The sequence below is a fragment of the Scheffersomyces coipomensis genome (assembly GCF_036884675.1).
Source record: "Scheffersomyces coipomensis strain NRRL Y-17651 chromosome Unknown DFJ63scaffold_4, whole genome shotgun sequence".
Classification (NCBI taxonomy): Eukaryota; Fungi; Ascomycota; class Pichiomycetes; order Serinales; family Debaryomycetaceae; genus Scheffersomyces; species Scheffersomyces coipomensis.
The window spans coordinates 1,068,721-1,095,204 of record NW_027042895.1 but is presented as its reverse complement, the minus strand read 5'-3'; the positions used below and the strand labels follow the sequence as shown (position 1 = coordinate 1,095,204).

Genomic DNA, 26,484 nt, shown 5'->3' with positions numbered 1-26,484 from the left:
CCACCGTGCAAGAAATCAAGGACAAATTTGAGTAATGCACTTATCGGTAGATTTAATTTATATTTACAGTGAATGGCCTTATAATTTTTTTTTTAATTGTGTATTCGGTGTCTAAATAAATCCTGCCTAAGTGTATTTTTTATTTTCTTCATCTGGTGATTCAAAAAAAAAGAAGAAAAAAAATAGACACTGCAAAATAAAATAAGCAAATGGGCAGTTGTTTAATTGGAAGGAATTGGCCATAGTTATCATTTAAATCTTTGGATTCTTTTCACTCCATTGTATTGAACTGTCTTTGTTTCATCAGACCAATTCTTTTACAACTGGTCCTCGTAGTATTTAATGAAGACCCATTATGGTATATGGTTTCAGTGAATAAGGTTTGTATCTTGGCACCAAACCAAACCATACAATCTCTACGTATATACCGTATAAAATCTTATCCAGCCTATATCAGCTGTTCTTTCAGGAAGGATCTACCAATTTAACAGATTATTCTAGTAAACCTTTTGAAGGCACGCTAGCACAAAGTGCATTTGTTTGTTTTGTTTTGCTCTCTAAGATTTCTTTGGTCTACCCATTGCAACGTCAATCTCAAATCGGTTTCGATTTTGGTTACATCTTACCCTCGGTATCTTAAAAGTAACACAGTTGTTGTGTTGCTTATATTAACTTTATATATAAATATTATAGACAAGATAAGATTTAGGTAGAAACCTCTATACGAAGAACAAACTATGAGATCCAATCAACTTTAATTTTTAGTTAAATTCATATCACTCATAGTGAATAACAAATCATCATCCTCAAAATCTTCAGAATTAGCAGCATTGTGATGATGATGGTGGTGATGGTGTAAATGATGATGTAAATGATGATCATCAGCTTCATGCTGTTTCTCAATCGTGGTATTAGCTCTATCTTCCGCTTCATCATCTTGAGTCACATCTGCTTGTTGATTATTATCATCAGTACTAGTGGTAGGCTTACTCTTGAGAGTATTTTGTTCAGTTTGAATTGTAGTAGCAGTACCAACTTTAGAATCCAACTCATCATCATCTTCATCATCATCGTCAAACACGTTCTCATATCTAATACTCTTTTTATAAACAGATGGGGTAGTAGCCAAGCCACCTACATCTTCATCATGCTTATGTACCACCGAATTACCGTGAGCAGTGGTTCTAGAAACAACAGTATTAGGAGTAATTTGATTCGTACTTGCTGATTTCAAGAATGGACTATTGCTATTATTCTCTGGCCTCTTATCTGGAGATAACGACCGACGAATTTCATTAACAATAGCTCCTGAAGGAGGAACTCCCGTGATTGGAATTTGTGAACCAACTGGTGGTGGAGATGATGATGATAACGATAACAATTGACCGGCACCACTAATACTTCCACTACCTCCACCAATTCCTGGAGATCTTTCCTTTAATCTTGAATTTATAGATGGTATGGATGCCGGTGGTGAGTTCATTGAATGAGAACTCTTACGACTAGATGCTCTTGAACCAGTTATTCCAATTCCACTACCAGTACCTGATTGAGATACTAAACTGGCATGTACACTTTCACCCAATTGTTGATGTTGACTTTTTAATGAATGGAATCGATTTAAACTTTCACTAGTAGCACTTGATTGATTATATCTTAAATCACCACCACCACCAATACCTCCACTATTATTATAAGCGGATGAAAATCGAAGATCACTGGTACTATCTATCATTCTCACAAAATCATTAATATCATCATCAAGATAAAGACCACTAAATGGTGCTCCACTGGAGGTAGTCAGACCAATACTTGTGCCTAATATTTCATGAGAAGTTTGAGTAGTACTAGTTGTCAAAGGTGTACTCTGTTTAATACTTGTGTTTGAAAATCTTCTACTAGCTCTTGAACCAAATGAAGATGAAAATCTTGGAGTATTAGCATTACTATCATTTGAAAATACGGCTTCGTCAGGATGAAGATTGGATCCATGTGATGATGAAATGGATCTTGGAATAGATCCCATAGTGACAATACCTCCACCAGTGGGGGTATTTGTTGATGATGTAGGGTTATTATTAATTAGAATGGTAGCAGTATGAGATAAAGAAGTACTACTTCTCGGGTTTCTCAAAGTAGCAGCCAATGAAGCATTAGAAGTTGATTTATTACTAGTTATGGAAACTTTCCGTTCTAATGAAGAACCACCACTACCAATAGGTGGAGGAGAATCACTTATCGATCCCACTTTAAATGGTTGGATAGCTGATACTTTAGAGGGTTTCTTGACACCTGTGCCTGGAGAATTTTCTCTTAATATATCTTTATTTGCACTCGAACATGGTGAAATTGACATCGAAACACTTGAAATGGAAAGACGTTTATTGGATGCTGGGATAGATGTCGCTTGATGTTTTGATATATCACTTGAATATTCCATTGATTGATGTTGGTGTTGATCATGTGTCTCATCTTCATCTTCATCTTCAACTTCTTGTTGTTGCTCATGCTCAACATGATCATCGTCGTCATCGTCAAGATGATGATGAGGGGAATGCTTTGAAGTTATACTAGCATCAATTTCTTCAACATGATCAATGTCAAATCGAGCCCTAGGACCAGTACTATGTTTATTATCCATATTCATAAATTCCGAAGATAAAGCTTCTTCTTTATCAACTATATCAAATTCATAATGATTTCTATAAGCCACTGATATTTTGAAGGTTCCTAAACTGGTCTGAACAGGTTGGAAATATTTTTGGGATAAATGAGATTCAGTTATAATTAATTGATGAGGTATTATCGATTTAGATAAACCAACCCTTCCTTTTGAACTTATTGGTAATGAACCATCAAAAGTCTTATTCTTTAATCGTAATTTTTTAAGTTTATTATTCAGATCTATCAATTTCTTTAACTTATAACTGGATATAATTCTTGAAAATCCATAAAGACTCCTTAATAATATAATTGCTCGTTTATAAATCAAAGGTAATTCATCGATTATAGCACTTGAATTTGCATTATATTCAAATTCAATACACCATCTTTCTAAAACTACTTCTTTTCGTTTACCACCACCTTTTGCAACTGACCAAGCCTTTCCAAAGTCATCTTTTAAAACAAATGCTTCATTTGAACCTAATTGACGTAAATCCAAATAAGTTTCTATTATCATTGGAGGTAAAGATGATACATCTGACATTGATTTCCATAGTTTTAATTCATCTCTTAATGAATCCTTAGTACTATTCGTATTTAAATTAAACCATCTATTTATCTTTGATTTATCTTCAAGATTGGATATCATATCAATGGGTGTTGCCTCTGGTATGGATCGAGCTTCATATATTATGACGGCAGTTTTGGTGAAGAAGTTGACGATTACCTGAGATAATTTGGAATTCAAGTTTTTATATGATTCAGTATGAGTTTTATCAAGTTCTTGAGGGTAATGCTCTTGTTGCAGTTTGAATTGATATTGATTGGAAGACATTTTGAGAATGCGACAAGTGTTATGAATGTGGGCAATGAAGGAAGGCAATAATGAAAGAATAAATTAGAATATAAATAAGAGAAGCAAGAATGATAAGATGCAATAGAGAAGAGGAATGATGAGGAATATAATCAAGAAAAAGAGAGATATGTAATGATTCAAATTGATTAGATGATTCTTAACATGTACCTTATATTTGGCCGAGAAAACTTATTGGAATTGGAGTCAATATTATTAATAGTTGAGAAGACGATACAGTATTTTGAATCTAATCAAACCCTGTTTCTTAATAAATGAATCAAATTCAACTTTCTAGATTGATGTGATGTCGCGAATAAATGATGTGGATCAGTTTATGATTCTAAATCTATCCTAGAAACGATTGATCAGTATCAAAGTAACGTATCGGATAAGACGTGTAACGAAGATAACAAATCCTTGAAAATGACTAGTAATCAAACTTAATATAGTATCAGATCCACAATTTGATTTATAGGATCTATCACCAATTGATGTGTGGAGTGGGGCAAAATAATGTTGATAGATATAACAATAGCTTGGATAGCGGTAGGCAAATGAGAATGAATCAATCTAAACACAAGCTTTTAATCTACTTTCAAACAAGCAGACCTATCACCAATTGATATAGACGATTTATTATGCAATCTAACAAGACGATGGGATCAACTGAAGTTATCCCTTCTATGTAGTATGCTTCCTTATATAGTGTTAAATAAAAATGTGGTGATAATGACTGTAAAACATTTTGTGTGATTATTTTGACTGTAAACTGTTTTTGGTATCAAAACAAAGAGTGAGAGAGGGGGAGAAAAATAGACGTGATTAAATGATAGGGTTATATGCAGTCACATACATTATAAAATGAATGATGATGATAATGATGATGAATTAAGCTTTGGACCAAAGTATCATCAATTATCGCCTGTTGCCTTGTAAACGCATAATGGTTATAAACAACCAAAGTTTAGTTAATTTTGGTTGCTAATATATGGGTGCATGCATGTGTATTCGTATATCTATATATATATATCATTTCTATAAAATCATCATTCCATTCTAGAAGCAATTCTCTAATGCTTGACTATACTCTAATATCTTATGTGGAGAAAGTAAGATACTTCTTTGAATCTCTCTTAACTTCCCATTATCCAAATAAGCTTCTGAAAGCTGGCTTGTTGTAATATTATTTGCCGTTGATGCTATTGCTAACGCCATTTCCGTATTAAGATTTCTCCACACATTAAAATCAGATGGGAACAATAAAGCACTTTGTTGCCAAACTCTATCACTTCCATCTTTAGAATCTAACTTGTCATTGATCTCTTCTAATAATTGGGGAATTGATCTATGTGAATCATTAATATATTCTTCTAATGAAAGCCCTTGTAATTCTTCTTTAATGGCTCCTAAATATTCATCTAAATTATCAACAATCGATATAGCTCCTAAGGTCAATACCACCAATAATGATGAACCATTCTCTTCAATAAATGTAAATAATTGATCAATGGCAGCCTTTTTAGATTCTTCAGTTCCATTAGCATAAAGTATTTGTGACACAAGAGTTACCAATCTCTTGGAATCATGATAATCTTTTAATATTAGACTTAATTGCTCTAATGATGCTTCAAATTCATTGTTAAAGAACAAACTTAATCCAATCGTGATTCTTGATGATAAAATAATAGTATTCTTATCATCGCCATCACCAATCAAATCAATCGCGAATTGAGCATTTTCAATTGCTTCAGCAAATTTCTTTAATCCAAGATAAATTCTTGATAATTGAGTCTTTGCATTAGCAAATTTAATTAAGACAGCATCTTCTTCAGATTCTTCATATTTCTTCTCTAAATTATCACATAATCGATTCCCAACTTCGGCCGCAACATTATAATCCCGACATCTTTCAGCAATACTGATCGATATTTCTAATGCTATTTCATCATTAGGTGCATATTTCAAATATTTGGTAATAGCCTGATTAGCCACGCTAAATTCTTGGATTGCATTAGAATCTCTGATATCACTTCCTGTCGATCTTGTTGTTAAAATAGATAAACCATATAAAAACTGAGCCAAGGATGATCTACCGTTAGACAAGATAAAGGCATGAGTAAATAATCGAGATGAAGTAGCCTTATCTCCAAAAGCATCCGCCGTTAAAGCATGTCCCAACCATGATTGAGACTCTTGTGGTGCAACAGACTGTGCCCTTAAGAACGTTTCTTGAGCTAATTCAATATCACCACAGTATAAATATAATGCAGCTAAATTTGTCCAAACTCCAACATTCTTACTATCTAAAGTAGAAGCCTTAATAAAACAATGTTGAGCGATTTCTGGATTATTTGTAACATATGAATTTCCTAACGCAATCCAAAATAATGAATTTCTGCCTTCTAATTGAATAGCTTTCTTTAAATACTTTGTAGACAAGTCTCTATCATTATCAGTGCTAGAGAGATTAAATGCTTCTAAGTAAGATAACCCTAAATTGTAATAAACTATTGAAGTTAAGAAACGACTAGCTTTCTTTGATAATGCGATAATTGAAGCTTTAGAACATAATACAACAATGGAAGAAAGAGCCGATGTATACTTTTCAGCTTCGAACAGAGCTACTGCATTTTCTAAACTGTAGCCATCATCTTCGGTTACTCCTTCTATGGGTTTGAAGTCAGCCAAACCGACCTCTTTGAAGATACTATGAACTACATCGATAGGGAATTTATCAATGTTTTCTCCAACGATTAGGAAAATTCTAACTGAATCAGCTAAGGATTTCCATAAATTTTGTGACGACTTATTGACTTTAAACGCTTGATGAATGATATTTATAGCTTTCAAATTAGATTCAACCGATCTACCGAAGAACCCTCCTGCAACTAATGACTTGGTATATTCAATATACCCTTCATATAAAGCACTCAATATACATTCTTCTTCGGGACGCGATTCAAGAACTTCTTCTAATATTTCAAATCCGTTTAAGAATTCTCCCATACGACAATATGTCAACCCTAAAAGATGTTTACTAACCCATGAATCTGGAGAAAGTTCTAAAACATGTGTGAATACCTTTACTGCTGCATCATAACGACCACTATTAAAGTAGGCTTCACCTAAACCTGTCCAAGAGGACACATCAACTGAACTGTAACGTAAGGCTGATTGAAACCACTCCACGGCTTTAGCATCATCTTGTTTATTCAAAGCAGAACAACCAAGGACTCTGAATGGCCATGATCTGTCCTCATCTTCGTAGTTTTTACTCAAAAGTAACCTTCTGGCAGTATCGGATTCAATTAATCTTTTACACAAGACTTCAGCAATATTCCAATCATTTTTATCCGTCACTTCTTCAACTAAATATTTAGCGGCGGTAACTTCAACCACATCCAATTCAACTGCTTTATAAAAACATTTTTGACCTCTTGATCTATCACCATAATAGACTTGAAGAACTATACCAAGAAGAGTATAAGCTGGTGCATATGATTGAGATTCCTTTAAAGATGACACTAAATGATTATACGCTTGATCAATCTTGGAGGAGTCAGAATCATCTTCTGTAATCAAACCTTTTGCTATTCTCCAGTGAATTATGGCTCTATTTTCTTTACTATAAAAATCTGCCCCTTTTATTGAATCTAATGAAGCAATCAATCCTTCCCTACCTTTTGTATAATCTTTCAATCTAATTAAACACCAGTTAAATTCAACAGCAGCTTCAACATTATCAGGATATTCTTCGACTACTTTTTGTAATAAGTCTTTAGCAGCATTAAAATCTTGCTCTTCAGCTAAAATCAAACCTTTACCGATTCTAGCTTTAACATTAGTTGCATTATCTTCCAATACTTTGTCATATAATTGTAACGCCCTCGAGAAATTCTTTGGAGCTTCATAGTAGGTGTAGACAATAGCAAGAGAACATAACATTTCTTCACGAGTGTTCTTTAAATTAATACCAAGACTTCTTTGTAAATCTGCCAAAAGTTTTATTCCTTCTCTGCATCTTTCTGAGCAAACAGCGTATTCACGCAAGTGGATATAATAGTCTATTATAATCCTATTGGCGAGGACCGAGTCACTGGCATGTTCAAATCCTTCGATCATCAATGAAAGTACTTGATCTGGTAATAAGTTATATTGAGACTTGTCTACTTCAAAATCATCATCTTCAATACTTTGTAAGATCTTTTCTTCTTCTTCATTTTCGAATTCAATCTTCTTTTCTTCTTTTTTATTTTCAAACTTATCAGATGAAGAAATTCCTTCAATGATTTTTTCTTTATCAAATGGAGAAATATCACTCATAGATAAGGCAAACAACATCCCTCCTAACCCTTTATTAGAAAAGTTATTAAGGTAAAAGATAATATTTTCGATTTCTATATCGCCTAGACTCTTAACATCTAACCAATTGAAATATAAATCCCAACAGAATTGACTTTTAGTTTTAATTAAAATCATCCCATCAACCATTTCCTTGATGTCTTGGATTAAATCATCTTTATTGGGGCTTACCTTTAATACTTCATATTTATGCTTTAAATACTCTTCTTCGTATGAACGTCTTAACACATCATCATTACTTATATTGAGAAATGATTCGTATAATGATTCGAGATCGGAATCATTGTAATAGGTCCAGGATATGTTATTCAAATATGATTTCTGCTCGATAGTTAACACTCTTCCAAACTTAACTCTTTCCTTCGCTAGCCTTCCGGTTAATTCTTTATTTAATTTTGTTTTGACTAAATCTATCAACGTACGAAGATTACTCTCTGCTGTACCTAAGTTTTTACCAACCAATTCCCCCAATTCACTTGACGGCAAGATCGATCTTAAATAGAACTCGTATAAGTCTTGATTTGTCTTATACTGATTGGTATCAAGATAAGACTTTATATCACGAAGTGATTCTGCAATTGAAATACCTTGATCAATCAGAAGTTCAATAAGTTTAGTAATGACAAAGAAAAACAATTTATAATCCTTTCCACTTTTAGCAACTTGAATGAATCCCTTCCAACCTAACAAATTTTCAGGTTCTAACTCAGTAGCCTTTTCAAATGAAGTTGTAGCCTTTGAAATATCATCTAACAATTGGTATGATTTACCTTGAAAAATATATGCAAAATAACAAGTATCATCAAATTCAAGTGCCTCATCCACGTATTCTAATGCTGACACAGGATCATTCAGTTCAATGGCACTCTTAGCAGCCTTAAGTGCCTTCTTCAAACTAGACATTTCTGATATCGTGAAATGTAATTGACTGTCTTCAAATAGTCTAGTTGGAACCATTTTAATACGTATATTTGTCGAAAGTGGTAAATTTGGATGTTCCTGTATATAAATTATAACTATAATTTTTTTTTTTTTCAAGCAGTGAAAGAAGAGCATCTTAATGATTTAGGAAAGTTAAGTTACTCTGTTAAAACATCATCATACCAATCGTATCCAAGTGAAAAATGGAAGGGGTCATTCCAGAGTCATATAAAACTCAGTCTCCAAAGTCATATTTGTATACTACGATTGCCAAAAATCATTTGGGAGAGGTTGCAGCCATTGTTATCTCGTGTTTGATCTCTCATGGAAGATTAACTTCTAGAGAAATTGGTCATAAAACAAAACTTCCTATAAAAGTTGTCAAGTCAGCTTTAGTTTCATTGGTTCAATTACAATGTGTATATTATTGGAAAGATGATAATTCTTCACAACTGCATTACAATTTCAATGAAAACGGGATTTTAAACTTTTTACATAGTGGTGAAATCATCAATCATATAAAAACTATTTATGGTGATGACTATGCTGAGATAATTCAAAATGTTTTAGTTAATGGACATATCAAAATATCAGATTACATGAAGAATATTGAAGATGAGCAAACGAAATTGGATACAGAAACTATCTTCTTGAGATTATTCACTGATAAATGGTTGGCAAGATTACAATTATTTGATTTTCATCCTTTTGCTGATATTTGGAATAACATATTTCAAGACATATTGAAAAAGACTCCAAGATCTGCCACTACATCTGAAATCAAACGTGTGACTGAAGCCAAAGAAAAAACAAAGGTTGCATTTACAAATTTGTTAGAAGGGGGGCAAACTGCCAAAGAATTATATATCACAACTGATGGATATAAACGATTGAACCCTAATTTAATTGTCAGATTCAATTTATCAAGATTTAAGAAGCATATAAGATCAGAAGCATTAGCTAATTTAGCCAAATCTCGTGTTGGTGTATTATCAGCCAAGATATATGAAATTGCCTTAGGTTTAGTGGAACAAGAAAGTCCTGATATCAAACATCCATTTTTACAGATTAGTGGATTAATTAATGATCCAGATGAAGAGAAATTCTTTATTAATTCAATTGAAAATAAATTAGTGGAAGATAAAAAGATCGTTTTCACTGTAAGAGAACTTCAGCGTTCATTGCCAGCTGATTTAGATCTTAGAAATTCTATATTAACTCATAATTTCCTTAAACCCAATCTTTCTAAAAAGAGAGTAGCAACTAATGAATCTCCAGAATCTCCTAATAAAAAGATCAAACTTGAAAATGGTGATGATGATGATGATGACTTAATAGCTATCTTCAATGCTAAGAATAGTGAAACAATTGAAGATGATAACTCTGATTTCCATTCCATATCATTAATCCAACATCATCTTAAATTATTATCAAATGGATCCAGCATCCAATTCTTAATTGAAACTACTCCTGGTACATTCACCATACCCTATACTGCATTAATCAAGTCATTACAACAATATAATTTTGAAACTTTGATAAAAACCACTTTGGGAGTTAATTCATTCCGAGTTTTAAGATGTCTTAAATCACAAAAGATTGGTGATGAAAAATCATTAGCCAATGCTGTATTATTAAAAGAGAAAACAGTTAGAAATGAAGTTTATAAATTATTTAAAGCTAATTTGGTTGAAATTCAAGAAGTTCCAAGAAGTGCTGATAGAGCTGCTTCTAAAACTTTCTTTTTATTCAGACATAAAGAAATTGTTAGTTATAATTTTCTTAACAATGCTTTAATATTTTCTATGGCTGAAATTCTAACTAATATTCAAAATTTCAAAGAGGATCATAAGATTTTATTGGAAAAATGTGAAAGAGAAGATGTTAAAGGTCATGAAGATGAATTATTATTGGAATCTGAATTGAAAACTTTAAAGAATTTGCAAACAAGGGAAATTCAAAATATTGGAAGATTTTATAGGATAAAATCATTATTTGAAATTTATTCTTTATAGTTTTAATAAAAGCAATTTTATTTATTTATTGATTTATTGATTTATTGATTTATTTATTTATTTATTCATTCATTCATTCACCAGTAATAAACAAATATGATTCGACGAACTACATTAGAGAGAATTAAACTAGAAACCAAACACCAAACACCTAATCTATTCCTCAATTGGGGAATGCTTAGTTAAATGAACATAAGTATTTGGAATTTCAACTGTAGGCTTTTCACCAAAAATACCAAAATGTTCTAATTTAACTTGAGCACCTCTTTCAGCTGGGACATCATCAATAAAATTACTCAACATTCTGACGGTTGCAGGCCAAATTACCATCACAGTAGTTACAGCAGTTAAAGCTCCAAACATATTGTGAATCTCTTTTAAATAACTTGCACCCAAAGAACTCCACAGTGGGAAAGTACTTATATTAGAATAACCATTTTTGATACTTGCTGACCAGAATTTTGGTTCATAAATAGCAGCATTAGTATACCATCTCACACCAAACTTACCCATCGGTTTAGCATAATCCCCAATGAAGGGGCCCTTTCTCATCATTGGTCTGGCATAATCGCCGATGAAAGGACCTTTTCTCATCATTGGACGAGCATAATCTCCAATGAACGGACCCTTGGAAGTAATAGATTTAAATAATTTAGTAAGCATTATCGAATTTATATGAAGAATTGATTGATTACAATAAAACTTTACATTTACGATTACATTTCCTTTGGAGTTTATTGGCTATTTATAGTTGAATTACTAACTAAAGCAAATTTTTAGGGGATGATGGAATAAATAGAATAGAGGGGATGAAACAATGTCATTAAATTTTTTTACGTGTATAATTGATATATTTTTTGTTTTGGATGCAAACCACAACTCACGTTTGGTGGGGAGCAATCTTGGGGGAAGGGATGGTCGCAAATTAAAGTATCGCGAACTACAAAAATAATTCTTACTACTAGGGATGGTTTATATATTAAGCTCTCAAACAATCTATAAAGTGTTAGCAAAACCAGCAAAGTCGAACTGCTCTTCTATGATATCATTATTCAAAGCATATCTGATTTTAACTCTTAATTTGATTTTAGATCCTTCTTTACCTGCAAGTTTTAAAGTTTGTTTTATGGATTGACCAGGATTAATACTATCTCCTGATGTGGATGTTATGGTTAACTTTTGAGATTTTGGAACCGCTATAAGTAATTGAACTTGATCAAGGGTTGATGCAGATTCTTTCGATTCTATTATACCTTCAAGTATAGCAGTACCATTTTGAGGGAATGATTTAGGGTTGAATAACACTTTTACATTAGCGTTAGAGTAAGCATCAATGGCAGAGGATGGTGCAATGGATGAGGTGGTAGAAGATGCAGATGATGGTTTATTGAATAAATCAAGAATAGCAGCGTTATTAGAAGCAGCACTATCACTAGTTGATGCACTAGCATTACCATTGCCATTACCATTTCCTTTACCACCAAATATATCGGATAATAATTCATTTTGATTAGTTGAATTAGTAGCAGTGGCAATATTATTATCATCCAAAAGATCCAATAATAAATCATCACCACCAGCAGAACCAGAAGCCATGACAGATGATGAACTTGTTCCATTGGTAGGCTTCTTGGATTTACCGGTATGTAAGGAAAGATTTTGACGTTCTTTTAAAGGTGGAGCAGGCATTCTAGCTAATAAACCTCTTTTTAATTGTGCATCTTGAGCAAAGATTTCTTGATATTCTAAAGCTCTAATTTGAATTTCTAAATTATTATCATAAGTTCTAGCATTTAATACTAATCTTAATTTTTCAATTGAATTTGAATCTTTAAATTTAATCGATAATTTAATAATAGCAGTTAAGATATAAGTGACTAATTGAGTTGTTTCTTGATTTGAATAAGTAGTATTATTGATTAAATCATCAATCAATTCCAAGATTAATCCTTCAGTAACCACTTTGGATGTCTTTTCATTAATTTCAATTGTTTGATTTAAAATCAAATCAGCATATTCACCAATAGACCAAATAGTAATGATTGATAATCCAAATTGAGTTGAATCTTCTAAACTTGAAGCTAATAATTTAGATATGATATGTCTTTTTAATTCCACATCATTGCATTGTAAAATCAAGGCTAAAATATTTGAGATTATATCTGAAGTAACGAAATTTCCGGCTACTTTTAACATTCTAATCAAAGTATCGAAATGCCATTTATCATTTGGACTGAATTTATTGGCAGCAATAGTTAATTGGGAAGTAACATAAGATTTTAATTCATTATCATTAGATGTTTCTAAAAAGGTTAAGATTTCCCTTACTAATACTCTAATATTTTGTTCATTTAAAATAGCAAATGATAATTCCAAAGCTCTTCTTCTGATGGAAATATCTCCATCTGATAAACAACTAACAATGGTAGATCTATGTCTTTGAACGGCTAATGGTTCAATATTTATCACGGATAACAATGTATCCAAAGCGACATATCTTGTGTTATTATCTTTTGAAGCTAAGAATTTACCTAATAAATTAACACCCAAGATTTTCAAAGATTGATCAGATTCAATGGTAAAGATAGTTTTAACACATTCATATAAAATGGCATTAGCAGGATTTTTTCCACTTTCTAAATTAGATGCAACTTGAGTTAAAATATCATTAATTTGATCAGAATATAATCGTTGACCATCACCATTGGCTAACACTCTTAATATAATCAAAAGGTTCACTTGTAAGAATGGATCACTGATTCCACCAACGTCATAATCTGGCATATAACCGGTAGTAGTGACTCTTTTTAAATGATCGATAATAACAGGGATTAATTTGATTAATTGGGGACGATCTTCTTCATTATTAATATAAATTGATTCGATTAATCTAATGGTACCTAATAAGATACTTGGAGATTTATCATTAATTAAAGCTGGGATTCTAGTAATGAAGAATTCTGATAAATCAGGATCCTTTTCAATTAATTTTGCGGCCACAATACAAGCTTTCTTCTTTAAATAAACATTATTACTAGTGATGATGGTTTCAACATTGGTATATAAATCACGGGCTAATTCCGGACTTGCGATATTCCCAAGACAACTTAAAGCCAACCCTACAATATAAGCATTAGGATGTTGCATATCATTATCTAAAGAATTCGTCAAAAGAGTTAAAACTTCTTGATTTTCATCTAATAATAACATAGCAGCCAAATATCCCAATCGTTTATCAACGAATCGAGGAGAAGCTAATAATTTCAAACATTCAACTTGACCAAAATGAGTCTTTTCACCCATAATATAAAGATATAATAATTTAGATATATTGATTCGTCTTGTATTTTGATCTAAACCAACATCACGAAATGAAGTTCTAATCGCAGCCGATTCTTTCCTAACCACAGCACGTTCATCAGCGATGGTCTTGGCCTTACGTACGGACTTGATGAATGATTTCAACGATACCATTGTGCCTGATGTGGGATGATTAGTGATTGATCTTGATGGTAATGTTGATGTTTGGGTTTAAATGTTTTGACACTCATTCATTTTTGGGGAGGAATGAAAAAGTGGAGGACGTGTCTCACTCATAATTTAGACAACCAAAAATATTTAACTACGGTTTAAACTTATTTCTTAAAGCATTATATATATATATATATATAAAATTAAAGTAGAAACTTATAAAAAAACTATTTATATACTTAGATATTTAAAAACTAAAGAATAAATTAATGTAAAGATAAAATAAAATAATATTATACTACTACTAATAATAATAATAATAATAAAGATAAAAAGAAAGAAATAGTTGTTATATATAGATAGATTTGATTTCGTACTATTATATTATTATATTATACTTTATTATATAATAAGTTAAAAAAAACAGTATGAGAAATCTTTCTAATATAAAACATTAAACAAAAATAATTAAAAAATTGATAGGAATAGTGAAGAGGTGGTGGTATGAAGAATAAGAAGGTGATGATGTCAAATATTGATAATGAGATTATAAAACAACACACTTTTTACTCTTTTTACCATCTTTCTTTTCTTTAGTTCTTAATGAAGCAATAGTAGCAGCTTCAAAAACTTCTTTAACACCTTGACCAGTTCTAGCTGAACATTCTAAATAATTAGATGCACCAATTTTTTGAGAAACAATTTCACCTTCAGCATGAGTAACAGGTTCTTGTTGATTTTCTCTTAATTTATTAATAGTTTGAGGATCATTTCTTAAATCAGCTTTACAACCAACTAAAATAATTGGAACTCCTTGACAAAAATGTAAAACTTCAGCAATCCATTTTTCTAAAACATTATCTAAAGAATCTGGTGAATCAACTGAAAAACAAATTAAAATAACATTTGAATCTGGATAAGATAATGGTCTTAATCTATCATAATCTTCTTGACCAGCAGTATCCCATAATGCTAATTCAACTTTTTTACCATCAACTTCAACATCAGCAACATAATTTTCAAAAACAGTTGGAACATAAACTTCTGGGAAAGTACCTTTTGAAAATACAATTAATAAACAAGTTTTACCACAAGCACCATCACCTACAATGACTAACTTTCTTCTAACTTCTGCTGGAGCCGGAACCATTATTATGAATTATTATTTATGAGTTTAATTTAAAAAATTTATGCAAATGTGAATATATATATATTATGAATGATGATATATATGATCGGAGGAGGGGATGGATATGTCTTTATTTATGAAACAAAAAAAGGGTATGTGATTAATATATGATCAAGATTTAATGAATGAAAAGATATCTTTATTGATTGATTGATTATATCAAGTGAATAATAAACGATATGTTAACAAAAAAAAATTGTTATAAAAACTATAAATAAGTTAATGTTAGTATTAAATTCAAAAAATTATGATCTGGGGAAAAAGGGGGGCAAATTTTCAAATCGATTAATCAATCAATCAATCAATTTAGTTATTCAATAGGTGATTTAAATGGATGCTTACTTCAACGGTTTGATTTCAATGTGATTGATACCAGTAACTATCTGATCTATTAAAAAGGAATAGGAGACAACAAATTGTTATTTTTTTTTGTTTACAATTTTTTCCCTTTTCTTCTTTTTCGTTTCCCTTTTGACAGACATGAAATCAGGTTAAAATAAAATTAAAAATAAAAACAGAAAATTCTCACTCCTTTTTTTTTTTTTTTTTTTTTAATTGTTCTTACTGTAGTAATAATTAGTTAAAGTAAGTAGTGTACCATAAAATTGAACTGAAATAGTAAAAAGTGATAATAATCCCTATAGTTAAATTAAATCATATTAAATCAAATCAAATCAAATCAAATCGTAATTATACATCTCTATTATTCTTATACAATCATTGTTATACGTTACCAAGAATAGAATAGAGTCAATCAAAACAAAAAAAAACAAGACAAGACAAAAAAAAAAAAAATCAAAATTGACCACAAAATCTAACATTGATTGGAATGGAATTTTACCAATTTTAAAAGAGAAGATATAGAACTGAAACAAATTGAAGTGATTGAAACTGATGGAATATGTAGAGTGATTGAATTGAATTGACTGACCTGATTTATGCGATGGATAGTAATGATGGATTGATTGATGTAATGACTGTAAATGAGATCAGATTGATTGATTGATTGATTGACTGACTGACTGACTGTCTGTCATAATTATTTATGTTGCCGCTAATAGCTAACTGATTCTAATCCAATGATATGTAATGATTTGATGAGAGTGAAAATGACAGATCGATTGATAAGGATGACCTAAATATTCGATTAAGATGATGAATCAACTAAGAGATTGATTGATTGATTGATTGATTGATTGATCAGTCCAATTTTTATGGCGTCGACTAGAAAATGAGACCCATCCAAACAAATCATAATAAAATTAGTATCAATCAAACCTATTTCTAACGATGATAGACTGTATTAGATTGATTGATCGATTAGTATACATACTTTATATAAGATGGATTGGTTGTTCCTGATATATAATCTTTAGATATATATTGGAAATAAGGATATATAATGAATGAGAGGGAGAGAGACAAACAAAATTTAAAAATAAACAAAAAAAAAAAAAGATTTATAAACGAAATGAGTGAGTGAGGGAACTGACAGTTAACTGAGTGTGGTGAGTGAGAAAAATTTAGTGAGACTTTACTGAGAGCACTTTAAATTTAGAAATAATATGTTTTGGTAATGGGGACACGACCTTAAGTTTTTAATTGTTTGTTTGAGGAATTAATTAATTATTTTAAACCTCTGACGACTAAAAACCCAAACAGGAAAAATTCATTTAATTTAGTTTATTCAAAATACCAAATGATAAACTAGGATAAAAACTTATCGATAGATAAACAACTAAGTTATTAATTTTATTAATCAAATTTTAAACGAGGCACAGACAGAATAAATAAAAAATTAATAACTCAATTTAACATAAGCCTTATATAAAAAGGAGCGTAGAGAGAGTGGGAGGGGGAAGAAAGAAAGAAAGAAAGAAAGAAGGAGCAGTAAAATAAATAGCAATGTTACTAATAATAGTTTATACTTATATATATATATATATATCTACACTACTAATACAAATACTACCAAGAAAAGTTAATTACGGTAACAAGTAAAATGTATAAAACAAAATAAAAATAAAAACTCCATGCCGCCATCATGTGATTGCCAGAAGTCGTGTCTTTGTGTTCAGACCTTTTGTTCTGGACTCTAAGTCTATTTTTCTTTTTTTTAGTTAACAAGTCGGTGATTCTTTTTTTGTTTTTGCCTTCCCCTTTATAAAAAAATGCCCTGAATAACAATTTATGGAAAATGCCGTTATAAGAAAGTATATATAAAATATAAATACGGTTCAATTCATTTAGTTTAAATCAACTCTAAATCTAGTTATAAATTGAAATATTTATATATAAAAATACGCTATGAAGTAAATGTACCTGATAAATCGATAAATTACTAGATAAGTTAGATTGATTGATTGATTGATTGATTGATAAAGATCAAAGATAACGATTAAACATTAATGTGATTAAAAACAGGAAATTTACAGATAACAAATTAATTATTATTTTAAAAGAAAACCAAATAAAAAAAGGAGAAGAAGATGGAGTATTTTCGATAATCTTATTTAGAAGTTGTAATTAGAACTTTCTTAATTGAAATCGTCTCCATCTGAAATTTATTTTATATTGTTAAATTAAATTGTAATTAATAATTATACTTGTAATAACCCATATGGGTATAGAATGGTACAATATATTTTCAGAAACAGATAAGATAAACGACGACAACCAACTGAAACCTGTAAATTCTTTTCCTAAATAAGAAAAAAAGTGAACTGAAATGCCATTTACAGTTTAAGAGGGATTGTAAACTGTAAATTAACTTTTTTCTTTTAAACTTCTTAACCCGTTTAAACAAAAAAAAAAAAATAAAAAACACCCAACGTGAAAAAAAAAAAAAAGAAATAGTGCCAACCGATAACCACTACCATAAAAATAACGTTACTCTCTCTCTCTGAATGGTGGAGGGAGTGGGTAATTATCCTCATGGGTTACAAATTTTTCAATTAATTTTTCAATTTCAAATTAATGAACTGATAATAAATCAGTACTCTCCAATCAATCATACCTACTATACTATACTTCAACGATATGGATATCAATTGAATTGTCCATCTTCACTTCATATCTATAAATGTAAATATAAAATGAAATCTCCAATTCAAATTGTGTAGTGGATAATTTTTGATTTACTTATCAATTGATTGATTGATTAAACTGATCGCTATAGTTAACTATTTTTCACTCACTTTTTTTTATCTTATCTGATTCAGTTCTCTATTCAGTTAAAGACAGACTACTCTGAGAGAGAGACATTTATTTTTCTTTTTTTTTTCGAACTGAAAAATTTTCATCTTTTTTTTTTTTTTTGTAATGACTGACCATATTTAATTTTTAATTATAGTGTTAAAATAAAAATAAAAATAAAAATTTTTCTTCATTTTTACAGTTTAGAAAAAAAAGATTAAAATTTTTTTTTGTATACACTTTTAACTGACTTTGGCTGACTGACTGACAAGTTAATTTTGTTTAAATAATTAATTACAACATCAACAACATCTTTCTTCTTTATAAAGATCCATCTATCTAAGCTTAAGAAGACAGTTTTATCAGGTATCATCCCCATCTGATCAGATTAGAAAACATCATTAGAATATACTCCAACCCCGTTCGTTCCTAATCAAACAAAAAAAACACTGTTTACTTTTGCCTGCCCTCCACTCACACACCACCCACACGTAGCCATCTATCATAGAAAATTTTTGGTTATCAAAATCGCTGGTTTAGATCATCATTATATTATTTTTTGTATTATTAATAGCAATCATCCATTATAGAAGCATCATTTGTGACTATTCTATCTTATTCATCATCGTCTTTTCTTAAACGAATATCTATTGTATTCTCCATTGTTAGTATCATAAAAGAGTTTTATTATATATGTCTGTTTGAGTTAATCACAACTAATTATACATAATTTTCAAAAACTTTATTATTACTATTAAGAAGATATAAAGAAACTCCTTAGATAGAGTGAATTCAAAAAATAAAAACTGTTAAAAAACGAAGATTAGTATTATTATCTTTTATCTTATCAACTATTATATATCTATTTTGATTAATCATGAGTGAAATTCAACAAAGAATCCCTCATCAGGTTCAAACTCCTCCTGTTCCAAATCAAGTCCTTTCTCCTCCAGTTCATACTTCATCTCAACCTCAAACTCAACCACCCGCTCAAATCCCATCAACTACTGCAGCCACCGTTACTACCTCCCCATTTCAACAACCTGCTAATCCATCTTATAGTCAACATCCTCAACCTTCTTCCACTCATTTATCATCTGTGGTTTCTTCATCTCCTTCAACTTCAGCTTCTCCCCTTAATCCATCTACATCTCCTGTATCCATAAATAAACCATCTCACCAACAAGAATCTACTGAGATAAAACAAATTAAACAAGAAGTTGTAGAAAAGAAATTGATTCCACCTCCTCCTCAACCTTCATCAACCATCTCTAATCAACCTTCAAATCCGGTTCATCCAAATGCTAAAACTACAACTCATGTAAATAATGGTACCACCACTACTAAAACCAATATTACAAGTCCTGTATGTCGTAATTGTAAAACTCAAACTACCCCACTTTGGAGAAGAGATGAAACTGGTCAAGTCTTGTGTAATGCTTGTGGATTATTTTTAAAATTACATGGTAGACCAAGACCAATTAGTTTAAAGACTGATACCATCAAATCAAGAAATAGAATTAAACTGCAAAATGGTAATGCTACTCCTAATAGTCAAAAATCTTCAGGTCCAAATACTCCAGAATTAAAATCGAAGGATTCCAATAATAATTCAATGATTTTAGGTACTAAATTAGGTAATAATAGTGGTAAGAAATCTCCTAAATCTTCGAAAAAACATGGAAAATCAAATTCAACCAATTCAAATCCAAATTTCGATGCTTCAAATCCAAATCCTTCTTTAACTCCTTTATTACCTGCTACCAATACTCCAAAATCAATCTCAACTCCAAATCATTCCAGTAATAATACCTTCCCTCATCCTTATGCTAATCATCATCCTCATAATTTACATTTGCCTCCTCATTTACAATCAGTTTCATCTCATATCGTTCAACCTTTACATTATCCATCTTCAACTCCAACTCAATTTGCTCCTGGTTCTTTGAGAATAACTTCTCCTTTATTATTATCGAACTCCCTGTCAATATCAAATACAAGAACAAGTTCAGATAAAAATATTAGTACCATTCAACAAGCAGCTGGAGCTTTGGAATTGATGTCAAATGAATTGGGTCCAAGTGCAACTTTTAAATATAATGATGGTGGTAGATCCGTTGCTGGTGTATCATTAATGAGTGGTGGTGTGAAACGTGAAATAAGTAATGTTGGATCATCAGTTAATTCTTCAACTATCTTTTCATCAGTTCAACATCCTCCAAAATTACCTGCTTTAGGTCAACCTCATCATCAACAGCAACAACAATCAAATTCATCTCATACATCTCCAAGTTTCAATGCTCAATCAAGATCATCTACCCCAGTATTATCATCAGTCCATTCTCCTGTGTTGCCTCCTCTTCATCAAACTTCAAATTCAAAGGATCCTTTAAGTGGATTACCACCATTCCCAGTATTGAATGCAACTAATAGTACCGGATATGTCCCACCTCCAAATCAATCTTCTCAACAACATCCGAACGATAACAACAATAATAATAATAATCAAAATAACAATAATGATAACAATTACAACAACCACAACAACAATAACAATAACAACAATAATAATAATAACCATAATAATGGTAATCCAATTTTAAGTCAACATGAAATCACCTTATTAAAAACAAGAATTTCTGAATTAGAATTGGTTAATGATTTATATAGAACCAGAATTATGGAATTAGAAGCCATGGAACAGGCTGCTAGATTAAGAGAAAATAGTATGAGAAAAAGGTTAGATGAAGTTTATAATTTAGGAAATTTACCTGTTAATAATAATTCTACTCCAGTTGCTGCTTCAAAGAGTGCTAGTCAAACTGCTGCTAATGACGGTAATACGAGTAATAACGCTATTCCAATCCCATCTTCATCGTCTAGTATCCCACCTCCTTCTACAGCTAATATGAGTACTTCAACTGTTAATGCTCCACAACCTGCATCTGGTTTGAACACTACTTATGGTCCATCTGGTTCTGTTTCTTCTAATGTGTTGGCTCAAATTAGAGCTGCCACAACTCCAAGTTCTGCTCATCCTTCTGCTCATTTACCTACTAGTAGTTTGATTTATTTAACTGGAGCTAATCCAACCACTACTACACCAGCTGGTACTTCTATCCAACAACAACAACAATCTCAACCTCAACCACCAAATTTCAATCGTTATGCTTTAAATAGTCCAATTGAAGCTAATAAGAATAGATCATCCTTACCAATTCATCAACTTACATCTCCAATCACAAGTCATGCTCCTCCTTCTCAAAATGCAGCTACTACTTTACCTTCGATTAGAAATGTCACTGATTCAAATCCATCTAATTCGATTGTCTTACCTAGTTTGAAAAGAGAGAATGATGATGAATTGCATGATTCAAAGAAACCTAAATTGAATTGATTATTATTGTTAATTATCCCCTTCATCTCCTCCCCACCTTAATTTATTCATCATGAAGTTATTATGTTCCCCTTAATTGATATGATACGAACCCATCCCCCCCCCCCTCATATGCTTGATATTTCGGTAATGTAAGTATACAATTACTATCCTTCCCTTTCTGTTTGTTTTTCCTTTGTTAAATGTTTTTTAGAATAATTCCACCTTCGGTCCATCGGTAAATAAGTCACTTCCGTCTCACACACATACGTCTTAATTAATGAAATCTATCATGTCATTTCCCATCACCTTCAAAGTTTTTTTTATAATTTCAACTGTCTTATCCTCTTCTATTTATTGAATTTTATATATACATATTGTCTCCTAATATTCTTTTTCTTTTTCATCTTCTTTATATCTTCCCCTCTCATTATTTAAATCTTGTACAATATAATACACATTCGACTTTATACGCACTACTTTTATCTGTAAATTTACTTATTCGAGATATATATTGAATAGAAATAAAAATTAACATACATAAAAAAATGCGCACATAATTCAGTAGCAATATAAAATGGGTAATCCATAAATAGATGAGATGGGAGAAGCATAATGATGATCAGGTTTTAACATCAGGTTGATCTTTACCAAGGAATTCTTTGAATTTTAATAACTCCAAGATGAATTCAATATCTTTAGCAAAGAACAAATCAACTTTAGTTTGATAAGTTGATGCAGTTAAACTATGTTTTTCTAAATATAATCTAACAGTTGCACCTGATGATCCTGTACCTGATAATCTAACAATAAATCTTAAGCCATTAGTGAATTTAATAAATAAACCTTGATTATCAGAAACACTACCATCTAAATCAGTATATGAAAAATTAGCAGCTTCACTTATAGTATAACCTGTTTTTAATTCTTCACCAACTTTGGATGATGATACAATTGAAGCTAATAATTCAACTAATTTATTGGCACCGGATGAAGAAACATTTTCATAATCATATCTTGTAAAGAATGTTCTACCATATTTTTCCCAGAATGAATCTTGAACAACTTTAATAGAAGTTTTTGATCCTGGATTTTGTAAATTATAATCAGCTAATACATTTAACCATGCAACAACAGCCCATAATCCATCTTTTTCTCTAATATGATTAGAACCAGTACCAAAGGATTCTTCACCACAAATACTTAATTTTTTAGCATCAAATAATGAACAAAAGAATTTCCAACCAGTTGGGACTTCATAAACATTTAAACCTTTTGATTTGGCAACTAAATCAATAGCACCAGATGTTGGCATTGATCTAGCTAAACCATAAACTCCTTGTTCTTTAAAGTATGGAATTGAATCGGCATATTCCGAAATAATAGCCACTGAATCACCTGGAGACACAAAAGTACCAGCACCATAAATCATATTTCTATCACCATCACCATCTGAAGCAGCACCGAAATCAATTCCTTCTTTATCGACTCTTTCAACTAAAGTATGAGCGTAAGTCAAGTTTGGATCTGGATGTAAACCACCGAAATCAGGTAATGGTTTATAATTTTGAATTGAAGATAATGGTAAACCTAATTCTTCAACGAATATTTTATAACCGTAAGGACCAGTTACACCATTCAAAGCATCAAATAAAACTTTAAACCCTTGTTCTTTGGTGGCCTTCGTAATGAATGACTTAATTAATGGGAAATCAAAAATAGCCTTTAACATATCAACATAATCTTTAGTTGAATCAATGACTTCAACTTCAATAATATCTTTTAAATTGGTAATACCAATGGTTGAAATATCAACTTCTGGTAATTCAATTAACTTATAATGAGTTAAAATCTTTGAAACTTCAAAGATCTTATTAGTAACTGATTCTGGTGCTGGGCCACCATTTCCTAAATTATACTTAATACCTAAATCATTTTTTGGACCCCCTGGATTATGACTAGCAGTTAAAATAATACCACCAGTAGCTTTTCTAATTCTAATAACGTGAGAAGTGGCAGGTGTGGAAAGAATACCATGTTGACCTAAGATCAATTTCTTAACTCCATTTGCGGCGGCGATCTTAACAATGATTTGAATAACTACATCATTATAGTATCTACCATCACCACCAATGACTAAAGTGGAATCTTTAGCTCCTTCTGGAATGGCATCTAAGATTGCTTGGATGAAGTTTTCAGTATAATGAGGTTGCTGAAAAACAGTAACTCTTTTTCTTAAACCTGAAGTACCGGGCTTTTGATCTCCAAATGGAGTAGTTGAAATTTCTTGAATTGACATTATAGCAAAAATTTGAAAGTGATCCAGTAAATTTTTTCAATTGATTCGATGATGAATAATGAAATCAATTACTATTAATGGGATTGAATAGTTGTAATGATCGACCTCTAAGTTAATTGACTTACAATAACTTCTATTCAAGGTTCGCTAAGGGAATTTGACGTTGACCATGTTGATGGTTATACATCACTCAAAATTAAATTTTGATGGGGTTCTCGGCGTGTACCTTACCACTAGAACTGGAAGGGAAGTAGCAGCAGCAGAGAAGGACCACCCAAAAAAAAGTGGGGTGACGCTCATACTTAAATTAAAATTATTGATGTAATATAAAATTAGGGCGAACGAATGATCGTGTGGGTGGGATGTAACTTTAAATTTTAGGGAGAAGAGGAGAGTTGTAATTGAGTAAAGGGTTAGTTATGAATATAATGAATCTATAAAGAAAGTAAGTAAGTGAAACTTTGAATTTAAATTTAAATTTAAGTTGTTAATTAAATTTTGTTAATTAATATGAATGTGAATTTGAGTAACGTGCATTTCATCACGTGTCATGAAATATAGATAAAATTTAATATGGGCGAATAATTGTTGTACGAAAGAAGAACAAAATTTAACTAATTTTGTTATAGGAATTATTAATCTTATCATTTACATTTGTTCTACATCGTAAGCGACAATAAAGAGCATAAATTGGTAATAAGAGGCCGTAACTCACATTGTTTTCAAACCTTTTTATCTTTTTTGCAACAGTTTAATCAAAAATATGTTATCATATCTAAGATTTTGATTTACAACATTGAAAAGTGTAAGTTGCAAAGCAAGATGGTAACAATGTAACAAACTTTTGTTAATAAAATAATCCATTGTTAACTTAAATTTCGTAAAATAATCCAATAAAACAATGTATTATATTGAAATATATAACAAATATTGGATTACATGCGATTAGTTAATATCTTACGGTTAGCAACTAAAATGGAAGTCGATCCCTTTATGACCTAAAATTGTGCATGAATTTATGGAGCCGTACCTCACACACAAAAGTAGAAAGATATAAATCTTTAATACTATCATCCTTCGGTATCGCATGTCGCTCTAACTTACTCTACCGTTAAAAGTTTAAAGATAACAAATGACGTAAATCAAATGTAGCCCGGTCATATAGAAATTAAAACGATAAGTGGTTGTAAATTGACATAACTATTAAACAGATAAGAGAAATTTTTGTTGTTTACAAGCCCTTTTCAATCAAAAATTATCTTGTAATCTCAAACGGGGAAGATATGGTGCTTATCAGCATCCATAGTTTTATGTTTTTTGCGCCAGAAACTAATTCCGCGCTTGATTACCTCCAACAGACAAAAAATTGTGGAAACGCATTCGGATCGGTAAATTAAATTTATGATGAAAACAAACAGACAGACAGACAGACAAAATTATACGTTACAATTTACAAAGAGGAAATAAGAGTGTTTAGTTTAACGTGATTTGATATATCGTTGACCTATTGTAAACAAATAGAGTAATAAATAAAGAAAAATTATCTTGAGGCGGGAGAGGAGAGAAATCTCTCATGAAGTTTTCATTTGTAGCTTTTTGTCTTTATCAGAGAAAAAAATTAAATCAGACAAAAATTGGCCAAGCGAGCAAAAGACAAAAATATTTTAACAATCTGCGTCTAAAAGTTTTGGAGAGCCTTTCGACGAAATGGTGTCTGTCTCAAATTGACTTGTCATAAATTTCAGCTGTTCTAATTTTAACCCACAGTTAATAAAAACCTTACTTTCGGTAAAATTTATCTTCGCTAGAGCTCCAGAATCAACAATGATAACCGCTATGTATCTAATATATGTGTATGATAACAATTAACCTTTTAAGTTCACAATTGAAAACATTATCTGGTTGATTCCAATTTTATTAATATTGACCTTATCTATTTGACACATATCAAACGGGCCCAATTTAAGCAATCATCAAAAATATTTTCTCGCAAATTGTTTATCCCTGTAAGGCTTACCCTTTTTTGAAACTTGACAATTTTTACCTAAAACACAACAAAAAAATAAAAAATAATCCCGAGGAATATTTTTACAACCAATTGGTTCTCAAAAAAAAAAGACAACACTCTACCACACC

At 31.0% G+C, this 26,484-nt stretch overlaps 8 protein-coding genes across 8 annotated transcripts; 2 read left to right on the top strand and 6 right to left on the bottom strand. All coding sequences in view use genetic code 12, as the record gives it.

Annotated features, from left to right (window-relative positions):
* Nucleotides 1-754: 754 nt before the first annotated feature.
* DFJ63DRAFT_313603 (serine/threonine protein kinase regulatory subunit) lies at nt 755-3,499 on the bottom strand (the record flags this gene model as incomplete). The annotated part of the gene is made up of 1 exon (XM_064906198.1): nt 755-3,499. The coding sequence occupies one exon, from the start codon at nt 3,497-3,499 to the stop codon at nt 755-757; it is 2,745 nt and encodes a 914-aa protein (XP_064761815.1).
* Nucleotides 3,500-4,576: 1,077 nt separating this feature from the next.
* On the bottom strand, nt 4,577-8,785 carry SKI3 (SKI complex subunit tetratricopeptide repeat protein; the record flags this gene model as incomplete). The annotated part of the gene is made up of 1 exon (XM_064905032.1): nt 4,577-8,785. The coding sequence occupies one exon, from the start codon at nt 8,783-8,785 to the stop codon at nt 4,577-4,579; it is 4,209 nt and encodes a 1,402-aa protein (XP_064761814.1).
* A 221-nt stretch (nt 8,786-9,006) lies between these two features.
* On the top strand, nt 9,007-10,818 carry DFJ63DRAFT_338609 (DNA-directed RNA polymerase III subunit; the record flags this gene model as incomplete). The annotated part of the gene is made up of 1 exon (XM_064908685.1): nt 9,007-10,818. One exon carries the CDS (start codon nt 9,007-9,009, stop codon nt 10,816-10,818), a length of 1,812 nt encoding a protein of 603 aa, XP_064761813.1.
* A 156-nt stretch (nt 10,819-10,974) lies between these two features.
* On the bottom strand, nt 10,975-11,481 carry DFJ63DRAFT_335786 (uncharacterized protein; the record flags this gene model as incomplete). Its single annotated transcript, XM_064908267.1, has 1 exon — nt 10,975-11,481. The coding sequence occupies one exon, from the start codon at nt 11,479-11,481 to the stop codon at nt 10,975-10,977; it is 507 nt and encodes a 168-aa protein (XP_064761812.1).
* A 166-nt stretch (nt 11,482-11,647) lies between these two features.
* On the bottom strand, nt 11,648-14,452 carry APL4 (Apl4p). The gene has a single exon (XM_064903634.1). It carries the CDS (start codon nt 14,290-14,292, stop codon nt 11,815-11,817), a length of 2,478 nt encoding a protein of 825 aa, XP_064761811.1. The 5' UTR covers nt 14,293-14,452; the 3' UTR covers nt 11,648-11,814.
* Nucleotides 14,453-14,836: 384 nt separating this feature from the next.
* On the bottom strand, nt 14,837-15,439 carry RHO1 (Rho family GTPase; the record flags this gene model as incomplete). Its single annotated transcript, XM_064908266.1, has 1 exon — nt 14,837-15,439. The coding sequence occupies one exon, from the start codon at nt 15,437-15,439 to the stop codon at nt 14,837-14,839; it is 603 nt and encodes a 200-aa protein (XP_064761810.1).
* Nucleotides 15,440-19,550: 4,111 nt separating this feature from the next.
* GZF3 (Gzf3p) lies at nt 19,551-22,070 on the top strand (the record flags this gene model as incomplete). Its single annotated transcript, XM_064906197.1, has 1 exon — nt 19,551-22,070. One exon carries the CDS (start codon nt 19,551-19,553, stop codon nt 22,068-22,070), a length of 2,520 nt encoding a protein of 839 aa, XP_064761809.1.
* Nucleotides 22,071-22,671: 601 nt separating this feature from the next.
* Nucleotides 22,672-24,348, bottom strand: PGM2 (phosphoglucomutase; the record flags this gene model as incomplete). The annotated part of the gene is made up of 1 exon (XM_064907475.1): nt 22,672-24,348. The coding sequence occupies one exon, from the start codon at nt 24,346-24,348 to the stop codon at nt 22,672-22,674; it is 1,677 nt and encodes a 558-aa protein (XP_064761808.1).
* Nucleotides 24,349-26,484: the final 2,136 nt, after the last annotated feature.